The sequence below is a fragment of the Balearica regulorum genome, chromosome 2 (genome assembly GCF_011004875.1).
Source record: "Balearica regulorum gibbericeps isolate bBalReg1 chromosome 2, bBalReg1.pri, whole genome shotgun sequence".
Classification (NCBI taxonomy): Eukaryota; Metazoa; Chordata; class Aves; order Gruiformes; family Gruidae; genus Balearica; species Balearica regulorum.
This window is the reverse complement of record NC_046185.1, coordinates 162,062,835-162,081,779: the sequence shown is the minus strand read 5'-3', so window position 1 is coordinate 162,081,779 and position 18,945 is coordinate 162,062,835. Positions and strand designations below refer to the sequence as shown.

General features: G+C 35.3%; 1 protein-coding gene across 1 annotated transcript in view; it reads left to right on the top strand.

The window, feature by feature from the left end:
- Window positions 1-18,945, top strand: part of LOC104632753 (sodium channel protein type 5 subunit alpha-like) — a 43,258-nt gene that overhangs the window by 19,334 nt on the left and 4,979 nt on the right. Inside the window, exons 12-22 of the mRNA XM_075746740.1 lie at window positions 590-828; window positions 951-1,103; window positions 2,252-2,605; window positions 3,373-3,822; window positions 7,970-8,084; window positions 8,650-8,804; window positions 11,667-11,905; window positions 13,499-13,571; window positions 15,928-16,182; window positions 17,060-17,113; window positions 18,076-18,217. Coding sequence (XP_075602855.1) covers window positions 590-828; window positions 951-1,103; window positions 2,252-2,605; window positions 3,373-3,822; window positions 7,970-8,084; window positions 8,650-8,804; window positions 11,667-11,905; window positions 13,499-13,571; window positions 15,928-16,182; window positions 17,060-17,113; window positions 18,076-18,217 — 2,229 coding nt within the window. The remainder of the gene's footprint in view (window positions 1-589; window positions 829-950; window positions 1,104-2,251; window positions 2,606-3,372; window positions 3,823-7,969; window positions 8,085-8,649; window positions 8,805-11,666; window positions 11,906-13,498; window positions 13,572-15,927; window positions 16,183-17,059; window positions 17,114-18,075; window positions 18,218-18,945) is intronic.

Here is an 18,945-nt window from a genome sequence, read left to right as displayed (position 1 = left end):
ACAAACATAAATTGAAAGAAGAGAGCTTGAAACTGTGTGTAAGGAAAAGCTTTCACCATGAGAACAGTCAGGCAGAGGAATAGGTTGTGCAGTTTCTGACCTCATGACTGACCCTGCTTTGAGAGGAGGATTGCACTAGAGATCTCCTGGGATCCCTTCCAACTTGACTTGACTTATAACCCTATCCTCAACTATGGACACCAAGATATGGGGCACGCCCTTCTTCATTTTATCCTGGACTTTTTTTCTACCCATGCTGCATCTGTGACTCTGCAGATGTAACACAGACAGTTAAGTTATTTCTCCTTAATACAAATCTTTTATCATCCTTCAATAGTATAATAAACATATGAAGAGGTAGGTAATATCACCTGTTTCTGTAATTATGAGATTTGATGATGGTGACCTTTAAATAGTCTGTGACTATTTTGCATAGAATGAGTGAAACAATGATTTTCAATGATGCCATTCTGTTCACATGAGATTGATTTTTGTTTTCCATCTTTTCTATGGCTGATTGTCTTTTTCTTCATCCTACGAAATTCCACATAAGATTATTCGTATGCCATTTTCCCTCTTTGTCATTTAGAACTGCAAGAGTCAAAACTGAAATGCCCTTCCTTATGCAAACGTTTTGCTCGGAAGTATCTAATTTGGAATTGTTGTCCATTCTGGAGAGTAGTCAAAGAGAAGGTGAAATTGGTAATTTTGGATCCATTTGTTGATCTCTTAATCATGGTTTGCATTATCGTCAATACCTTATTCATGGCTCTGGAGTATCCTGACATGCCATGCAATTACCAACAAATGATTTTTATAAGTGACAAGGTAAGTTAGGTTTATGTTAGAGTGAATATGGAGTTATAACCCCATATTTATGCTGGGACAGTCCCAGATGGAGACATACTTTTTCAGTGACTTTTTGCTGAATTTCTTTTTCCTCTTTCCAGGTCTTCACCCTCATTTTTACAGCAGAAATGGTCTTGAAAATCATCGCTCTAGATCCTTACAACTATTTTCAGCAAAAATGGAATATTTTTGATAGCATTGTTGTTATGATTGGCCTAATAAGCTTTAAAGAAAATCTGTCATCTTTCAGGCTGGTAATTATTTCTTTACTCTTTTTTAAAAGTACGTGTGTTGTATAGATTCATAAAAGATTACAGTGAAATACCCTCAAATTATTTTACTGATGAATCATTAAATCAGTTCTTGTTAGTACATAGTAAGCCAACATGAATGTTTAATTAGAGTGAATATTAAATGAATATTAAGGAATATGTTCAATATGTTTATTATACTGGATATATTGGATAGTACAAATCCTCTGGTGCAGTGCACCCTCTTGGAGATTTGACCTAGCTGAGAGTTCACTGGTTCCCTGTTAGGTCTGTACAGTGGCACTCCTCAACTATGTTTCAGATATTCAGTTAGGAAAAGATATTATCTGAATGTTTTCATGAGCTTAAGGATAGCAAAGGTTCCTTCACAGCTTTTCCTTTTGAGTTGAGATTTGTAAAATAACGTAGCTGTCCTCAAGGCTTAGACTTTCCTCCATGTGAGCGGAGAGGAGGAATAGGTCTGAGATGTCTATGTATAATGTTATTTTTTTGTTTACATCCTTATTATGTATTTAGAATGCTAAATTTACTAATTCTAAGATTCTTCATAGCTTTTCAGAGTCATCACACCTAGAAATTCAGTTGAATTCTCTTTCATCTTGTGTGTCATGACTGAGAGATTTTAATGGCCCTGAATGCTAATTTGACTAAAAATGTCCTTTTTACTCATGAGAGTGCATAGAATAGATCCCATCTGGCTTTTCAGATCCTATTTTAAGTCAGTTGGGTAACGGTAGAAAAAATTCTTTTTTCAATTTTTGTCTGATTACATTTGATTTAGTCCAAAATGCAGTCATTTCATAAGCCTTGTCTGAGTATCTATGAGCCACTTGATTATTATTACAATTATTGTTATTGCTGTTATTACTAATACACTTACACATGCTCATATCTAACTTAGCACAATTTGAAAGCTTTGGCAGTTCTCTGTTCTCAGTAACATTAACCATCTGAGTTTAAGCACAGTGCTTTTGGATTTGAACAGTTAGAAACCCTTCTTTGGGAGAAAAATTATGAACCTGTTACTGAAGTAAAGACAGTATGATAAATGCAGGGTCTGGTTTTTAAGTGTGTTGTGCTGTTCATGCAGTATTTGCCACTCACATTGCTCTCTTGTGTTTTACTTACAGCTCAGGATCTTCAAATTGGCAAAGTCCTGGCCAGCCTTAAATACTCTTATGAAAATAATTCTAAATTCAGTTGGTGCTCTGGGTAACCTCACTCTGGTTTTGATTATCACTGTATTTATTTTTGCTGTAGTAGGAAAGCAGGTTTTGGGCAATTATTATGAGAATTATTACTATAAAATAAACACCAATGAGAATTTACGCTGGCATATGAAGGATTTTTGTCATTCATTCCTGATTATATTCCGAATATTATGTGGAGAATGGATTGAAACCATGTGGGAATGTATGGAAGTGGCTGGAAAAGGACTGTGTCTTCCCATTTTCTTGCTAGTCCTGGTGATAGGAAACCTGGTGGTGAGTTTCAAGCTATTTTTCAGTCCTTACGGAATGCATCCAGTTACCCTGGCAACTTTTTTTCTGAGGCAAACTTTGTCATTTGAAGGGTATTCACACTATTCTCTTTTCTGGATGTTCCTTAATATATGTTTTCATTCTGTCTTTTTTTTTCTTTTCCCCTGTCTTGCTCTTTCTCACACTCAAGGTAACTGCTAAGCAAAATACACAAAATCATTCCTTCTACCCAGAGTATAGAAGAACAGTACTTTTGATAATTTGGTGTCTGATTTCTTCATCTTTTGTGTTGCTAGGATAAAATAACCAAACTGTTCAGTGCTTTTAATGCTTACCAATTTATCCTTATATTATCAAAAGTTTACAGTACCTAGATTTTCTGGTTTCTGTGACATATACTAGATCTAATGTCTAAATCTTTTTCATCTACTTGGTTTGTTGGTCAATACCAGATCTTTTTTGATGGTGGTGTTATTAAAAGCTATCTTTGCATGCTGTTTTTCAAAATATCTACCTCCTTGTACATTATGGACATCAGAGCATGTGAAAATATATTTGATATACCCAAACCCTCACTTCCTTCCTTTTTCTCCTGCCTTTCCTTCCAGAAGGAGCCATATCATACTCTATTAATATTCCAGAGTAATAGTAAATAATTTCATTGCAGTGGTTGAGGAAAGCAAGATTGAGATTTTTTAATCTGAGGAGAGTTTTCTGAAATGTCTTTTCTGTTAGTAGTAGTGTCTCCAACTTACGTTAACTATTTTAAGGTGCTCAACCTATTCATTGCCTTGTTGCTGAGTTCGTTCAGTACTGACTCCTCAATGGGACAAGAGGAAGCCGGACAAATGACTAAATGTCAGGTTGCCATTGCACGGATTCACAAGGGCCTGCAGTCTGTGAAGGGCAGAATTTGGGAACGCTGTGGCAAAATAATGAAACGAAACCTCAAAACAACAGCCAAAAAGAAGACTTTGGTGAAAATTTCTACCAAAGACAAAGAGGAAAATCACTATGCCATGACTGATGTCAGAAAGGACATAGACCACAATTGCTTTGACAATTATTACAATACTGAAGAGAGTTCCTCAATAACAAGGAAATATGAAGAATATTTAACTAGTCGTAGCACCAGTGTTCCCATTGCATTAGCAGAGACTTACACTGATGAAGGTGATGATGAGCACAGTGTATGCACAGAAACAGAATACAGAAAACGGGTAAGGAATGTTAATATTTGAAAAATTATTGTAACTTGCATCTGTAAATATAGTCTTGGAGAGTCAACAGTAAATGTTATCCCTTCTGGCATTTCTGCCATTTTACTTTCTTTGTTCTGCCAGTGCCTTCAAAATGCAAGAGCTCCTAACAGTCTTTGTTATTCAATAAGAGATGTTAAATATCCACTTTTTCATCATTCTCCTCATTGATAACCATAATTCTGCTTCTCTCTGTTTTGTTTCCATTTATTGCTGTCAACTGCTAAATGAAGTTTGATCAAGACAGACATTCTTTTGTTTTGCCTCCTTTGCCTTACAGATGACACCTGGAATTTTTGGAAGGCAGGCCTCTTGTGTTGCTTATATGTTGCTTCTCTGTTGCATGGAATCCAAATGGAATGCACATAAAGGCTTCAGCTGAAAAAAATAATTTCTTAATGTTTTTTTAATCCTCTATGATACTTTGAACTCGCCGTTATATCTCTTGATTTTGTTGTGTTGGGCAGGATTAAGATCAAGTCTTAGGCACTTAAATACAGACAACTAAATACAGATTTCTGCATGTGCATGGCATTTATGCTGCCATGATAGTCAATAATAGTGCAATTCATTTGCCTGTAGACAGGCATTTAGGGATATATGAGATACTTCAGCTGTCTTTCACATCCACATGGGACTGACAAGTAAGACACAGAAGCTGTAGGAACTCTTTTTGGCATCTGGAGGCCAGGGGTATGTAGAAACACCTCAGATGACACTAGATATCAGCCACAACTAGATCACTCTGTTTAGATACCTGAGCCTCAAGGTTCCACATACTACTCACCTCATAGATGTCAGGTGCCATTTGAGGTACTAGATTATCTCATACAGCTTCTAAATGCACCTCCAAAAAGGTATCTGTCAGTTCCTGTAGATGCTGTGCTGTTTTTAACTATGCCATGTGTATTTAACTACGCCATGTGTATGTCTTAGGTACCCCTAGGTATCTTAAAAGACACTAAGCAGTTTAGGGCAAGCAACTGAATTAAACCCTTTGTGTCCTCACTGCATTCAGTAGCGTCCCTTGCTGCGTGTTCACACTATTTGTATGTTGCCCACTTTTGCACTTCGTATTTTCTTCCGTTTTGCTGTCTTGATTTTTTTTTTCCTTATTTTTGCTTTCTTTTCTCCTCTCTAATGACATGTTATACTTTTTAGTGAAACGGAATTCTATCTAATTACTTTCCTTTAAGGAGGGTGATGTGTTTTAATGAAATTCTGTTTGTGACAACATTACTTTTATTACATGTGATGTGATTGCTTAGAAAGGATATGAATATGATGATCTGTCTGCATGAATACATTTTATTTCAGAATCATTGTGTCATCCTCTGAGATTCTTATTCCCTTTTAAATATTTTTGCCTGTAGAAGGTAAAGGTGATATCTTTTAGCCCATTGACAGTACTGCAGCTATGTATGAAACATCCAGTAGTAGTTTCAGCTCAGCACTCAAGGACCTCAAGTTAATTTTCTTTAGAAGCCTGCCTTGTTCACAGGCAGTAGTAATAAGAAAGAGCAGACTCCAATATACCTTCCCTGCAATCTTTTGTCAGAAGGTGAACAAAAAAATATGAACTTCTCAGACCTGTACTAAAGGAAGTACCAATAGAAGCTGGCTTATAGAACAGAAGAATGAGCCGTTTTGCAGGTTCTTCACATAAAGCAAGATAGAAATTCTCTTACGGAAAGTAGCTTGTGATTTTAAGTATTTTTATTCATTTCTGCTTATTTCTCCAGCTACCACATGCAAGTAGGAATGAGCTTTCCTGTGATGTTGCAACTGTGGGTTTTTTTCTTGATAGGTAAAAGCAATGGTGTAAGCATGTGGTAATACAGGGTTTAGCTCATCTAAAAAACATTCAAATGTGTGAGCAGCAAGCTCAAGTGGAACACCAGGCTTTGGTGACTATATTGTACCTAGATCAGCTTGTTACAGATTGTATTTTATGAGTGCCAGTTGTGTTATGATTGCGATATTACCATATTTTAAATCTATCAGAACAGGTTTTTGGGCTCAAAGTGCAGTTACCTAGTATTATGCCCTGGCAGAAATGTCAAAACCAGGTGCTATTTGTGATTATCATAAGGTCAGTGTCTAGGGGAACTGGTAGGATCCGTTTTCTATGGTTTTGGGCCTAAGAAGAGGCATCATCAGTGGAATATCTTCAGACAAGTTCTCAAAGAAGCAGAAATCACCCTAGAATCATCTGCGGCTATTTGAAATATGTTGTCCATAAGCATTTGATGACAGAAATTCTTTCTCTGCTGCAGTGGAATCTGGTATTGTTTGGAATTTGTATTGGCAAAAGGACTGAGAGCTGACTGGGATCACTTAGCTCTTCTGCCTGTAACTAGAAACACAAAACTGTTGGGTTCCAGCTGCACAGGTTGCTACTGAGCCAGTTCATCAGAACTTAGTGAATTCGATACAGGAATCCATCAGTGGGCTAAATGCTGATCTTGAGGAATGATACATTTCCACAGTATAACCACAGGATTTGAAATTGAGGAAGAAACCATTCTTTTACATGCCTTTTAGGGATATCATTTAATTATCTGTAAAAAAGACAAACATGCTAAATTTTGTGGATGTTTTAAATTCTGTTAAAGAATTTTTACTTTTAAGAATGATTATCAGGAAGAAAAATGTGGAAAATCAACTGTTTTGCATTATTTCATGCAGGGAGACAGATTAAGACATAGAGAGCAGTGCCAGAGTTCAAGCAGCTTCAGTCAGATTTCTGGGACTTCTGAAACTATAAGTGGTTTTTCAGAAACACTCCAGAAGAAAGAGCAAAAAGAGGTAATTATAACTTTTATCATCTTGTGGAATATGCTAGAGATGAAAATTGTCACAGTGGTTCTCTCATTCAGCAATGATAGGACAAGCTAGGGTTTTCCGAAGAGTAGCAAGTATAATCCCTGTGAAGATGGTACATCTCTCTAGAGGTAATAATAGTTTAAAGCACGGAGGTTTGTCTCTCATATACAGCCATGGCTAACAGTGTAACCTAATATATTATTTTGTACAAAATAAGCAAACAAATTAATCAAGAAACACACTTTCTTTAAACATATCTGATACATACTATTCGTTTTTATAGATAATTCTGTTTGCTGTCATCCTTGGATGCAAAAATATATTCTCTAGAAACGGTTCCCAAAACAACCATACTTTTTCTGGTGTAGAAGCTTAGCTTATTCTAATACAGTGCAGTTCCACATCAAAAAGGTGAAGAATCATGGCTTGCCTCCAAGGACCCAGAAAATTACATGGAAGTTAGCAACTTTCTGGATTACTACCTCCAAAAGTCAAACCACTTAAGCATTTTCTGGGTTTATATAAAGTTGCAAGAAGTTTTGTTTGTTACATATCATTGAATTAAATTTATATAAAAAATTTTAAAGTATTTAAATGCCCATGAATTTAAATAATTGCATTTTTGTCTATGTTGAAGATTCCCTAGGACCTTAAGTTCCTGTAGAGCAGCATGGCTGTCAACAGAAGCAGTTCTCCCTTCTTCTGGCTTCTCATTCTTATCCCTGTCCTCTTGCTTTCCCTTTCCATGTCATACAGGGCACTTACACTTTATGGCCGATAGATTGCTTTGTTCTGTTTTCTTTATACTTGTTTTCCTCTTTGTCTTTAGTTTTATAGGTGTGTAGGTTACCTACCAATAACTATAGTTCTTTGAGATGCATAGACTACACTTACATTTCTTTCCTGCTAGGCCTTCCTGTCTTCAAGACTTTTGAGACATAGTTTGTAGCTCTGAAAATGAAGAGAGAATTGTATTGGCATGAAGAAATCAGAGTTTTCTCTAAAGTAAAGTTGTAACATAATATAGTCTCTTCTAAACATTTTCTTCCTGCAAGTCCAATGTAGATGTCTAGAAGAAACCAAGAAACTTATTAAAGTAATGGAAAAGAGGAGGGATTAGACTTTTCTGTCCTATTATTTGTAATTTTAGTTCAGCAACATTAAGGTAATTTATATGCTGCAGATTGTTTTTTGGGGGGGGGGGGGTGATAAGTATAATTTATTTTAAATCTGGTAACCTTATTAATGAAAAGCAAATAAATTCTCTTCTTTTCCTATGCAGAAATGTGATGTTGGTAGCTATTCTGAAGCCAGCACTGTGGATCCAGTTATTCTTCTGGAGGTGTTTTCCCAGCCTAAAAAAAAGTCACACATACCTAAGGACTGTTTTGCAGAAAGTAAGAATCTTTTATTTATTGCAGTGACACCAAATGAACCAGCATTCAAAGATAACTGTTTAGAACGTTTCCAAATTGGCCTGAGACAGTTAGGACATGTATGTTGGTACCTGGTATCTTAAACAGCACTTCAACATTTCTCTGACCTCCAAGCATGGCGTATGAATCAATCAAGTGAAAAAATTAGTAAAAATAATAATTTACTAAACCACTAGTAAGGTAATATCTTTTTTTTTTTTTTTTTTTAAAAAAAAAGGAATAAATGCAGAAAATAAAATAAGCAAGTTTTTTAGATGATAGAAGAAATGGCTCTTTTGTGCCCATGAGCCCAAGCTTCTCTGCTTTTTTCCATGTATGAGTTGTTCTATTAAAAGAGATTATTTCAGCCTACAAATTCTGTCTTTTCTTTAGCTTTAGATCGTTTTAGCCACAGCAGCTATTTTACCCCATAGGTAAAATAGCACTTTGTAGTCTGTAGAAGCTCATTTTAAGATGTCTTACACTTTTTAGATTCCAAGTCTCTACATTTTGAATGGAACCAATATGCTGTTTTTTCTCTTTTCAGGTTGTGTTGAGTATTTCCCGTGTTGTGTAGTGGATATCACTAAGTTTCCAGGCAGAACTTGGTGGAACTTTAGAAAAACCTGCTACAGAATTGTTAAACATAGCTGGTTTGAAAATTTTATAATTTTTATGATAATATTGAGCAGCGCAGCACTGGTAAATTTAATTTAATTTCTCAAATTTTGGATTGATGGTTGTCAGTAAAGGAAAATAATCATATTATATTCAATTTGCTGCTTCTACTCTCACATTTCTTTCCTCAGGGAAAGACAAGAGTATACTAAACATTTTCCTTAGAAGTTATAAGTCTTTCCCTCCACTTGGATAAGATATTTAAATGTATAGAATCATAGTCTTCTTCATAGTTCTTCATGAAACATAGTTCTTCACACACTTGTGTGCTTAATTGAGAGACTAAACCAGGGTCTGAAATTACTTAGGAAAGCTTAAAAAATAAAAGTACTTCTAAATTTGTAAAACAGACTAACTGCTCGGTAAAAATTTAGGTTGAAAATCATTCAGTCATTAAGATAATCAGAATCTAGAAGTGAAGATGGCTGTAAACTGGTACGTGACTTAATGTTTCATTACTACTCTGATTATATCCATTTCTACTGAAGAATAGGGGAAGTTTTATTTGATTTGAAAGCATATTCACTAAGTCTACTGAAAGTAATTTGTTAAAACATTATGATGTACTACAAAAGGAACATAACCAACTAGTGTGAAAGTGATCGATGTGGTAGATGTCAGAATTTTCCAAATAAAATCTGTTCTGTGTGCGTTAAGTTTAGGTTGTACACTGAACCACAAATTTGAACTGTCTGCTTTAAAATTTCTGTGGCAAAATCTCCAAGGGTACTCCCTGGGATTCCCATGAGGGCTCCTCTGCACTCAGGTGGAACCAAACAGAAGGAAGGGAAAGAAGGGAGGGAGGAAGGGAGGAAGGGAGGAAGGGAGGGAGGGAGGGAGGGAGGGAGGAAGGAAGGAAGGAAGGAAGGAAGGAAGGAAGGAAGGAAGGAAGGAAGGAAGGAAGGAAGGAAGGAAGGAAGGAAGGAAGGAAGGAAGGAAACAGTTATTTAATGTACTGTAGGATCTGGCTAAGTTGAACACAAAACTAGTTGCTATCCAGATGCAAAATAAGGAAACAATAATGATTTCTTTTCATCAAAAATGTATTGTGGTGTTGAGAACTTTAACATTTCCAGGATACCGTTGTCCTCTTGCAAAAAGGGACTTGTCCATTTTCTGTTTGTTCATAAAGTTGTTTGCTGATAGGGAATTTCCTGAATCAGCCGGAATGAAGGGATACCATACCATCAGGCATGTCCATGGCTTGAAAGTAAATTAAATGAGATGGTGATCATAGAAAAGTACATGGTGGGTGCTCAGGGCAGAGGAAGAGTTAGTAATTAGAAGTTTGAAAGAGCATCGTCACTGCTAATGAACGGGTGATTTGACTAATGGATGGAAATCAAGGTAGCCAAGGTTAAACAGTAAAAAAGGCAATGCTAATTATCAAACGCTCAGAAAAAAAAGGTAGGAAATGGTAAATAGGTGTATGTACATGAATGCTGGGAGTTCTCAGTTACCCACAGTCAAATTACTTGTCCTGTGGGTGCAGTGACAGCTCTGCTCTGTACACATTTCTCCTAATTGTAGCACAGTTGAATGACCACTGCTTCAAAAACCACTTAGCTCCAGAAGCAGTATTACTGTTTTCTTACACTGCAGAGCAGGAGTGCATAAGTTTTACCAGATTGTTGGTAACTGTACATAGGAGCATCTCTACCCTGTGTTTTTTCAGTGGGAATATAAAATGGAAACACAGCAACGATTTTACATGAGTTTATTGTTTCAGGTCTCGATCTAAACAGCTGGTTATGCTCCTGATCCCCCTTATCAGTGATCTTTTAGACTGGGATTAGCATTTCAGCTTTTTTACTCGTCTCATGGCAAGAAATAAGACAGAAAGTTAGCAGCTGCAGAGGCAATGTCAGAGAAGGAGACATAGATTTGAATGAGGATAAGAGAAAGGGAAGTTGTAAAATGCTCTGATGTACTCTTAGAGACATAGTGAGCTCTTGAGACAGAGTGTGAAAGAGAAGGAGACAAGAGGAGATTGAGTAATTTGTATCTAGGAATTGTAGGGTGTGGGAAAGGATGTGGTACAGGGTGGCTTCTGATATATCTACATAAATAAGAAAAAATTTGAGTAAAAGTAATGATAGGCATGGATTTGTAAGGGGCAAATAGTGGTGGTGAAAGTGGATGGATAGATCATTAGAAATGTTGGCAGCAAAAGAGAAATGAAGTGGAGATGGAGCTATAAGGTAGGGGAGAAATCAATGAAAGGAAGAATAAAGACGTTGCCAGAGGCTTGGTGAGGAAATAATGCAGATGTTAAAAGGAATTGGGAATAGATTTATCAAAAACTTAAAATAAATTAGCAAGGCAGCAAATATATTAAACACAAGTGAGCAATGATGTAAACTACAGCAATCAATAAAACATTTTCCTAAGCCCTCATTAAAAGCCCATACATTAAAGTAATGTCAGGATTTAGGTGAAAAAAATGTGAAACTCCAGAAACGAACAGTTCCAGTTAAGGTGTTTGTCATGGTTTTTCATATCTCAGTTACAACTCTGTCAGCTGACTAAGGAAGGTCTAGGTCTGAAAGACAGTGATTAACATGTTTCATTCAAACTTTATTATGAAGAATTTTAGACCAACACCCACTAACTTGGGAAGCCAAGATTTTTGGTAGCCACAATTAACCCTCATCAGATACTTTTTGAAGAAGCGTTGAGCATAAACAACTGAAAGTATGGGATTTTTCAACCAACCTGAAAATGAAACTGTACTTATGTTACAATTTGGGTTTTTACTTGTAACTATAAAACTAAGTGGTTGTTGCCTGTAATTTAATATGAAATACACAGCCAAACTGTGTGTTCTTGTGCAATTTAAAAGTAATTTTTATAAAACTGTTTTAAAACTGAATTCTGAAATTCCAGGCATTTGAAGATATTCACCTGCAGGAGAGAAAAAATGTGAAAATGCTCCTCGAGTATGCTGATAAAATATTTACCTACATCTTTTTAATGGAGATGCTTCTAAAATGGGTAGCTTATGGTTTGCACAGTTATTTCACAAATGCCTGGTGTTGGCTTGACTTCATCATTGTATGTGTAAGTATTACATTCAGCTTGTCTTATATTTTGAATTTTGATATTTTCTATATAGAGAACTACATGTAAAATCTGATTGTGAATAAACACAAGTGTAAAAGACAGTTTCCAAAAGCTGAAAAAAATTGCAATCAAAAGAGACTGTAGGAGAAATTTAAATGGAAATTATAGGTAATAATCAGAAGTTCCTTAAGAAAATTCTATTAACTTTCGCTGTCATGGAGGACCATGTTGGTTATAAAAAACATTTTTGAGTATAGCAAAAGAGTGCAATTAGCGATCAGAAATAAAACTAAAATAAATAAATTAAGACAATACAAAAATAAGAAGCTGTTCACAGCTCTGCCATTTAGAAACAGAAAAAAGTAAAATTGCTTCCTTAAAGGAGAAGAAATTGAGAAGTTAAAGCAAGTTTAAAAGTATTGTTGGAAAAATCATTTACCAGAGTTAAAGAAATGGGAAAATGTCTTTTACTTTACAACCAAAGAAATCCTAGCAATTCTTTATATAGCTATAAAGAGAAATAGTAAAATCATTGCATCATAGAAGAGTTTGAGTTGGAAGGGCCCTTTAAAGGTCATCTAGTCCAGCCCCCCCTGCAATGAGCAGGGACATCTTCAACTAGATCAGGTTGCTCAGAGCTCTGTCCAAATCATCAATAGTGAGATGGAGGAGGTGCAGTGTTCAATTATTCTGAATTCAGACAAATTTAAAGAATATAATCCTGCCATATAAAAATGAACACATTTTGCTTTTCAGCAATACACTGGGAAGATACTGAAGTTAAATATTTTAAAATAAGAACATCTGAACAGCTGACTTCCAGAAACATCAAAGTAGCTGTTTCATAACCTCTGAATAGTGAGCATTGAAAGTTGTGAAGTACTAGGAAATTTCAAAAGGAAAATCTAATATTATGACTATTTACAAAGAATATATAGCATGACTTTAGCAATTACAGTTCTGTAATATTAATAGCAGTGCTGTCCAAAACAGAGGAAAAGCATGAAAATATCCAATGGCTAGACAATGAGACCACAAATTCAAATAGGAAGGAAGAGGTAAATCATGAAGAGTGAAAAAACCACTTTAATTATTGAAACAATTTTCTACTGTTTTCAGTTCATTTTCTATCTTAGAAAAATCTAAAATGAAGACTGGATACATTTTTAAAAATAATTTTTGTTTCCCATCAACATCTTAAGTTATGAAAAGGAATTACTGTATACACTTCTGAGAATAGCTATGCATAAAATGGAAATAATTTATTTAAATAATCCTTTCTGGTCTTGTAGTGTATGAAATTATCATAATTACCAATTTGGTTGTTACATTAGCACTCTAAAATATATGAACTGCTTTTTTTAAAAAAAAAAACGTGTTTAAAATTAGAATGAAAGAATCCTATTATTTGAAAAATATTAGGAAAGAGTGAAGTAAAATTATATTACAATAACTTTGAATATGTGTTTTCTGCATTTGACTTGCTGGTCAAAGATACTGTAACATTCAGCCTATGATTGTCTAGTGACACAAATAAAATAGATTTTTCTATACTATTTAATAATCTCCATTTCAATTCAATGAACACAGCTGTCATTCGTTTCCTGGGGAATAGATACTGTTTCTAAAGACACATCACCTTGTTCCTCTGGGAGTGCCCTGAAATCTCTCAGAACTCTTAGGGCATTGAGGCCTCTACGAGCTTTGTCAAGATTTGAAGGGATAAAGGTAAGTATACTGGGGGTTGTGTGCTTATTTTGTAATTTGAAGGTTTTGTGAAAATTACAACTTGAATCTCTATTTTGGGACTTGATGGCATTAAGATGGTTCAGATTGCCTACTTACATCCTATGCTTGTTATTTTGAAATAATACCTAACAATTTCATAGAAATTTATAAATACAGATGAAATAAGGAAATTGAATTATAATGTGCTACCACAAGGAATGATTACATATATTAACGTGAACACTGGAACATTTTTCCATGTTTCCAGTTTCAGTGCAATTTGCAGAACAAACTAAACAAGAATTCTTTTAGACTTACTTACACTTTTCTGAAACCCTTTCTTTGGTTTATCTTTGAAATGGAAAAATTTCATCCAATGTGTCTGGCAAATTCTTCTGGGAAAAACAAAAAAGAATATTCTTGAAAAAAAAATCAACTATTTTTGATTACTTGTCAATAGAAAAGAAGCTATATATAGTTATTACAGTAATATGAGGAAGAAACCTGTACTGTACAAGTTGTAGCTTCTCAATCTTCATGGCATAAGCAATGTAGTGACCACAGTCCATCCTTAATTTATTCTCATTGCCTGAAGCAAGAAATTGAGACCTGGAAAAATATTGCTTCAGTGGAAAGTATTCCCTTTTTGTAACTCCTTTTCATATTTCCCCTTATTTAGACTGCTGTGCTTATATCAACTCATCTTGACAGTTTATCTAGACAGGCTCATGTCCCACATTTCAGATTCTCCAGGGTGGATCTGAAATATAACAGTCCTTTCAAACTTAAATAGGGTGAGATTTTCTTAATCGGAGAGGGGATTCTTCTAACTCAATTTTAAAAGCTGCTCTGAGCGAAGTATCTGGAATCTTTAAAGTCAGTGGGGAGAAGTAAAAAATTGTATAATGCAAATCATCTGACCTGTGTTAGATCATAGAACGTGATGAGACACTAACTGCAGGCCCCGGGATGGAGTAAATCCTGCTGGAAGCCATGAAGGACAAGAAGGAATCAGTTAGAAATAGCTAGTGTGAATTTACAAAGGGCAATTTTTCTCTCTCAAACCTAATTGTCTCATATGGTGGGATAGCTAAGGGAGGGAAGAGCCATCTGTGGTCTCAGATATTCATTATATCTGGTTTGGATAGGTGAACTGTAAGCTAGGCAGAAAATTGGCTGACCTGCTTATGCAAGAAATGGAACTAATGTTTTCTAGTAGGCCCACAGTGGCAAAACGAGAGAGAATGAGTCAGCTGTGAGGGATGTTCCAATTAAATACCCTGGAAAAAAGATGACGGTGTGGGTATATAGCATTGCAATAGATTGTCCAGAGTGGTTGTTTAATCTCCACTCTTGGAAAACTTCACAACTTGACTGGACAAAACACTGAGAAACTTGGTCTATGTTGGAACAGCTGATCTTCAGAGGTCCCTTCCAACGTGCTTTATTTTGTGTGTTTCTAGTATACAGATATTATCCAAGGCCTGGATAAAAGGCTCAGAATTTTCTCATAATGATAGCAATGAAACATTCCCAGAGAGATTTTCACTATGGCCCATGATGGAGTGGTGAAAAATGGTGAAAAGAAATAGATTATAATCCTCAAATTCCCCCGGCAACAAGAGTGGTCCTGCCTGTCAGCATCAATGCACTGGATTTGTGAATACGAGTCCTTATCACTGCTTGTGTCGGGTCCCTTGATGTCACCAGCACAGACACCAAAAGCTGGAATCCCTTTTTCACGGGTACCATTTCAGGAAGAGGCTTACTGCTCATCATGGGTTTGCATTCACCTTGTCCTCAAGCAAGCCTAAATGAAGGAAGAGTGCTGACCAAAACAACTTGGTCTTCTGGAAGCCAAACTTCTCTACTTTATGTACTGTGTGCAGTCAGTTGCCAGTGGTTATTGGGTGAGGTTCATTTTGTAACGGAGAGCAAGCTGCTGTTCTCTCACAAAACCCCTCCAAGATAAAAGAGAGGGTTATTGATGATATTGTAGTAAAGGCAGATCATACAACCCATTCCCCTTTACCTGATTTTTAGATCCCATAGCTACTATAGACTCATAATCTTATTTTATGTATTTTTTTTACCCAAGGATAATTCTGGTTGCCATCTGTTTTACTTCCTTCCTCGAAAAGGCAGGATAGATACCACAGAATTACATGTTAAGACAAGTTTGAAGTTGGGCTGAAGACTGGCTTTAAATTTGTCATCTACTAGTTTTTTATATAGGTGAGAATCTGCAATAGGTACAGAAGAAGATAAAACAAGTGCTTTTCTGGGAGGGTGTTCTACTGAATGTGAATAATTCTTTAATTTTATTTTTTTAATTAATTAATGTTATTTTTTTAAGGTTGTAGTGAATGCACTCTTGGGAGCTATCCCCTCAATCTTGAACGTTTTGCTCGTCTGTGTTGTCTTCTGGCTCCTATTTAACATTGCAGGAGTAAAATTACTTGGAAAAAAATTTTCAAAATGTGTACTCAAGAAAGGAAATATCAGTCAAATTGATAACAAATATAATTGCACTTCCTCTGGTGGAACATGGACAAATAATGATGTAAACTTTGATAATGTTGCGATGGGATACTTGGCTCTTCTCCAAGTGGTAAGTTCTATAAAAACATGCTCAGTTTTGTTTTCTTCAAGAAGTGTATTGAGCAGCTCAGCCATGGGTCACCACTACGCTTCTGTTTATCTCACTGAAATTGGGGATTTTTTTAGCTTCCATATTTTTCTTATCTATAAGCTGCTCAGTTCCTCCTAAAGAACACTTTAGCATATGCAACCTTGTGTTAAAATCAAGCACTCTGTTTCACGGCTTTTCAATTTTATTTTAATTTTGCTTAGCATACTAAGCCTGAAATAGTCTGCATGTTACTGGATTTAAAGTTATTCTCATTTTCTTTAGTAAAAGTTAGTTCAGAATGGATGATATATTTTCTTTTATTGTATAAGTCATGAAGTATTGGGATGCTACTTTATTGATCTTCCTAATGCCACAACAAAGGAGAGAAAGGCGTTTTTAAAAGTGGCTGTTATCCCTGTGTCTTTTCTAGATGTTGTTTTTTGCCCTGTATCCTCCAGAGTGTTCTGTGATTCCGTAGAGTTGCTAAAAAGTGCGGGAGGGAATCATCTGCTATCTTCTTAGAAATGGTTTTTATTCTTTCAGGGTATATTTGCTAGTTAAGCTGAAACTTTTACTGCTTTTTCAAAAAGCAAAGAATTTACAAAAGATTCAATTTAACATTAAAACACTTTTCATAGGATTCATGTCATTTTTTTTTTCTTTTCAGGAAATATATTTTTTTTTCTCTTTACTAGACTCCAGTGAATTATACTTTCAAACAGATCTTTGGAAGTTATGCACATTTTTTAGCTCACTTTTCTACAAGTCTTAATATATTTATATTAGCTTTAACTACTTTTTTTTTTTTTTTTTTTTCAGTTTCAGTGAGAATAACCTTAATAATGCTTTTTTTCAGGCAACTTTTAAAGGTTGGATGGATATTATGTACGCAGCAGTGGATTCACGTAAGGTACATCACTAAAATGAAATTTTAGTTCTTTTGTCTTTCTTCCTATCCTTTTCTATTCATACAATTAATTTTTCAGCTTTGTTTGCAATATCAAGTCAGAAATACAAGCATATGAATGCTTCAAACTACACAATGAAACAATAATCTTTGGAGTACCAAATGTCTGGAATTTAGACAACAGAAAACTGTTCAAAATAGACTGACACCAAACAAAAAGCTACTATATCTAGAATTCAGAAGGAAGGATATTGCAAGTTTTGGACAAGTCTGGTTTGGGAACAGAGTTCAGAAGGTCTTGGAGGGACTGTGTCTTTGAAGCAAATTTCCTTCTTTTTTAAATGTGTGCAATAGCATTAAAATGATATGCATCCTTAACAGTTATTTCTGGAGGTTTTCTTCCCTCTATTTGACACACTTACTATTTCTTCCCCATTTCCATGTGCTGTTTCTCATTCTCTCACTAGTACAGTGTGTTTCAACTTTTCTATGTTTAATTTAATTTGCATTTTCCTTATTCAAGTGCTGTACTCTTGAATGTAGTGAAATAGCTGTGAATTAAAAAGATCATTCCTTGTAGGGCTGATTGATTGTAGTGAGCTGGCTTTTTAAAACTGCTTCTTGTCTGGGATAGCATTCCAGGGGATGGCAGTTGACCATTACGTTTAGCCTGAGCTGTTTTTCTAATCTAGGCATTCACAGTATCACTTCTAATTGGAACTGTTTACATATTACTTAAGAATTTGCTAGAGATGGATTTGACTACATAGCTTTGTAATTAACTTTAAAAACAGTAACAGAATAGAAAAAGACAGTTGTTCTACTTGTACATCTAAATAAAGGTTTAAATGAGTAGAAATAATTTATCTCTCCTGACAATAAAAAGATTTGTCATTATATATTGGAAATGATACAGCTGTGATTATCTGATTTTTATTTTTCTGGTTTGATTTTTTTTTTAACAGATAGATGAACAGCCACAGTTTGAAGCATTCTTAGCCATGTATATGTATTTTGTGATTTTCATTATTTTTGGATCTTTCTTCATGCTGAACCTTTTCATTGGAGTGGTTATCAGCAATTTTAACCAACAAAGGAAAAAGATAAGTACTGCATTAGCTAATTCAGGGTCTCTTGTAATCCCAATTTGATCAACTGAATGCTAGTTTGACAGCTAGATGTGTAACATTTTCAGATAACTATTTGACTGGAGAAATTTGAAATAAGATACCAAGTTTTGAAAATAGGAGTCCCCTTTTCCTCAAAGCTTTGAGTAATTTACCTGTAAATTTTATTTTCATACCAAGTCCTTAATTTGTTCTAAGTGGGAGGACAAGGAGGATTGGGTAGTTTTAGAAAAAACAAGCCCAAAAAAGTTATGTAGACTTTGCTACAGGAGAGTGGAATTCTTTTATTCTGCTTTGAAGATTTACTTTGGAGAACAGAATAATCCTTTTTGCTGAGAGTAAATACCTAACAAATGTGATAAGGATAATCAAGAAACACTACTGCTCGTAGGAGAATCAACCACTGCTTTCCTGGTAAAGAAATTTGAAAAGCTCTTGTTAATCAGAACTTCTTCTAGAACGAGCTACATTTAAAAAATCCTGTCATCAATAAAGTAACTGTATAGAGTAATTTACTGGGGTTTTTAAAAATTTCTGCATTGAGATCCAAGCTGTGGCCCCAGGAAGAGGCCATCTAGAAATTGAAAGGCTTCTTAAAGCCCATGAAGCCCTGACTGCTTCCACTCTTCTCCTCATAGCTGTTAGATTCCCTGTTCTTTTTATTCAGTAAGAAATGGAAAGGAAAGTCTTAGAATGGAAAATGCAACA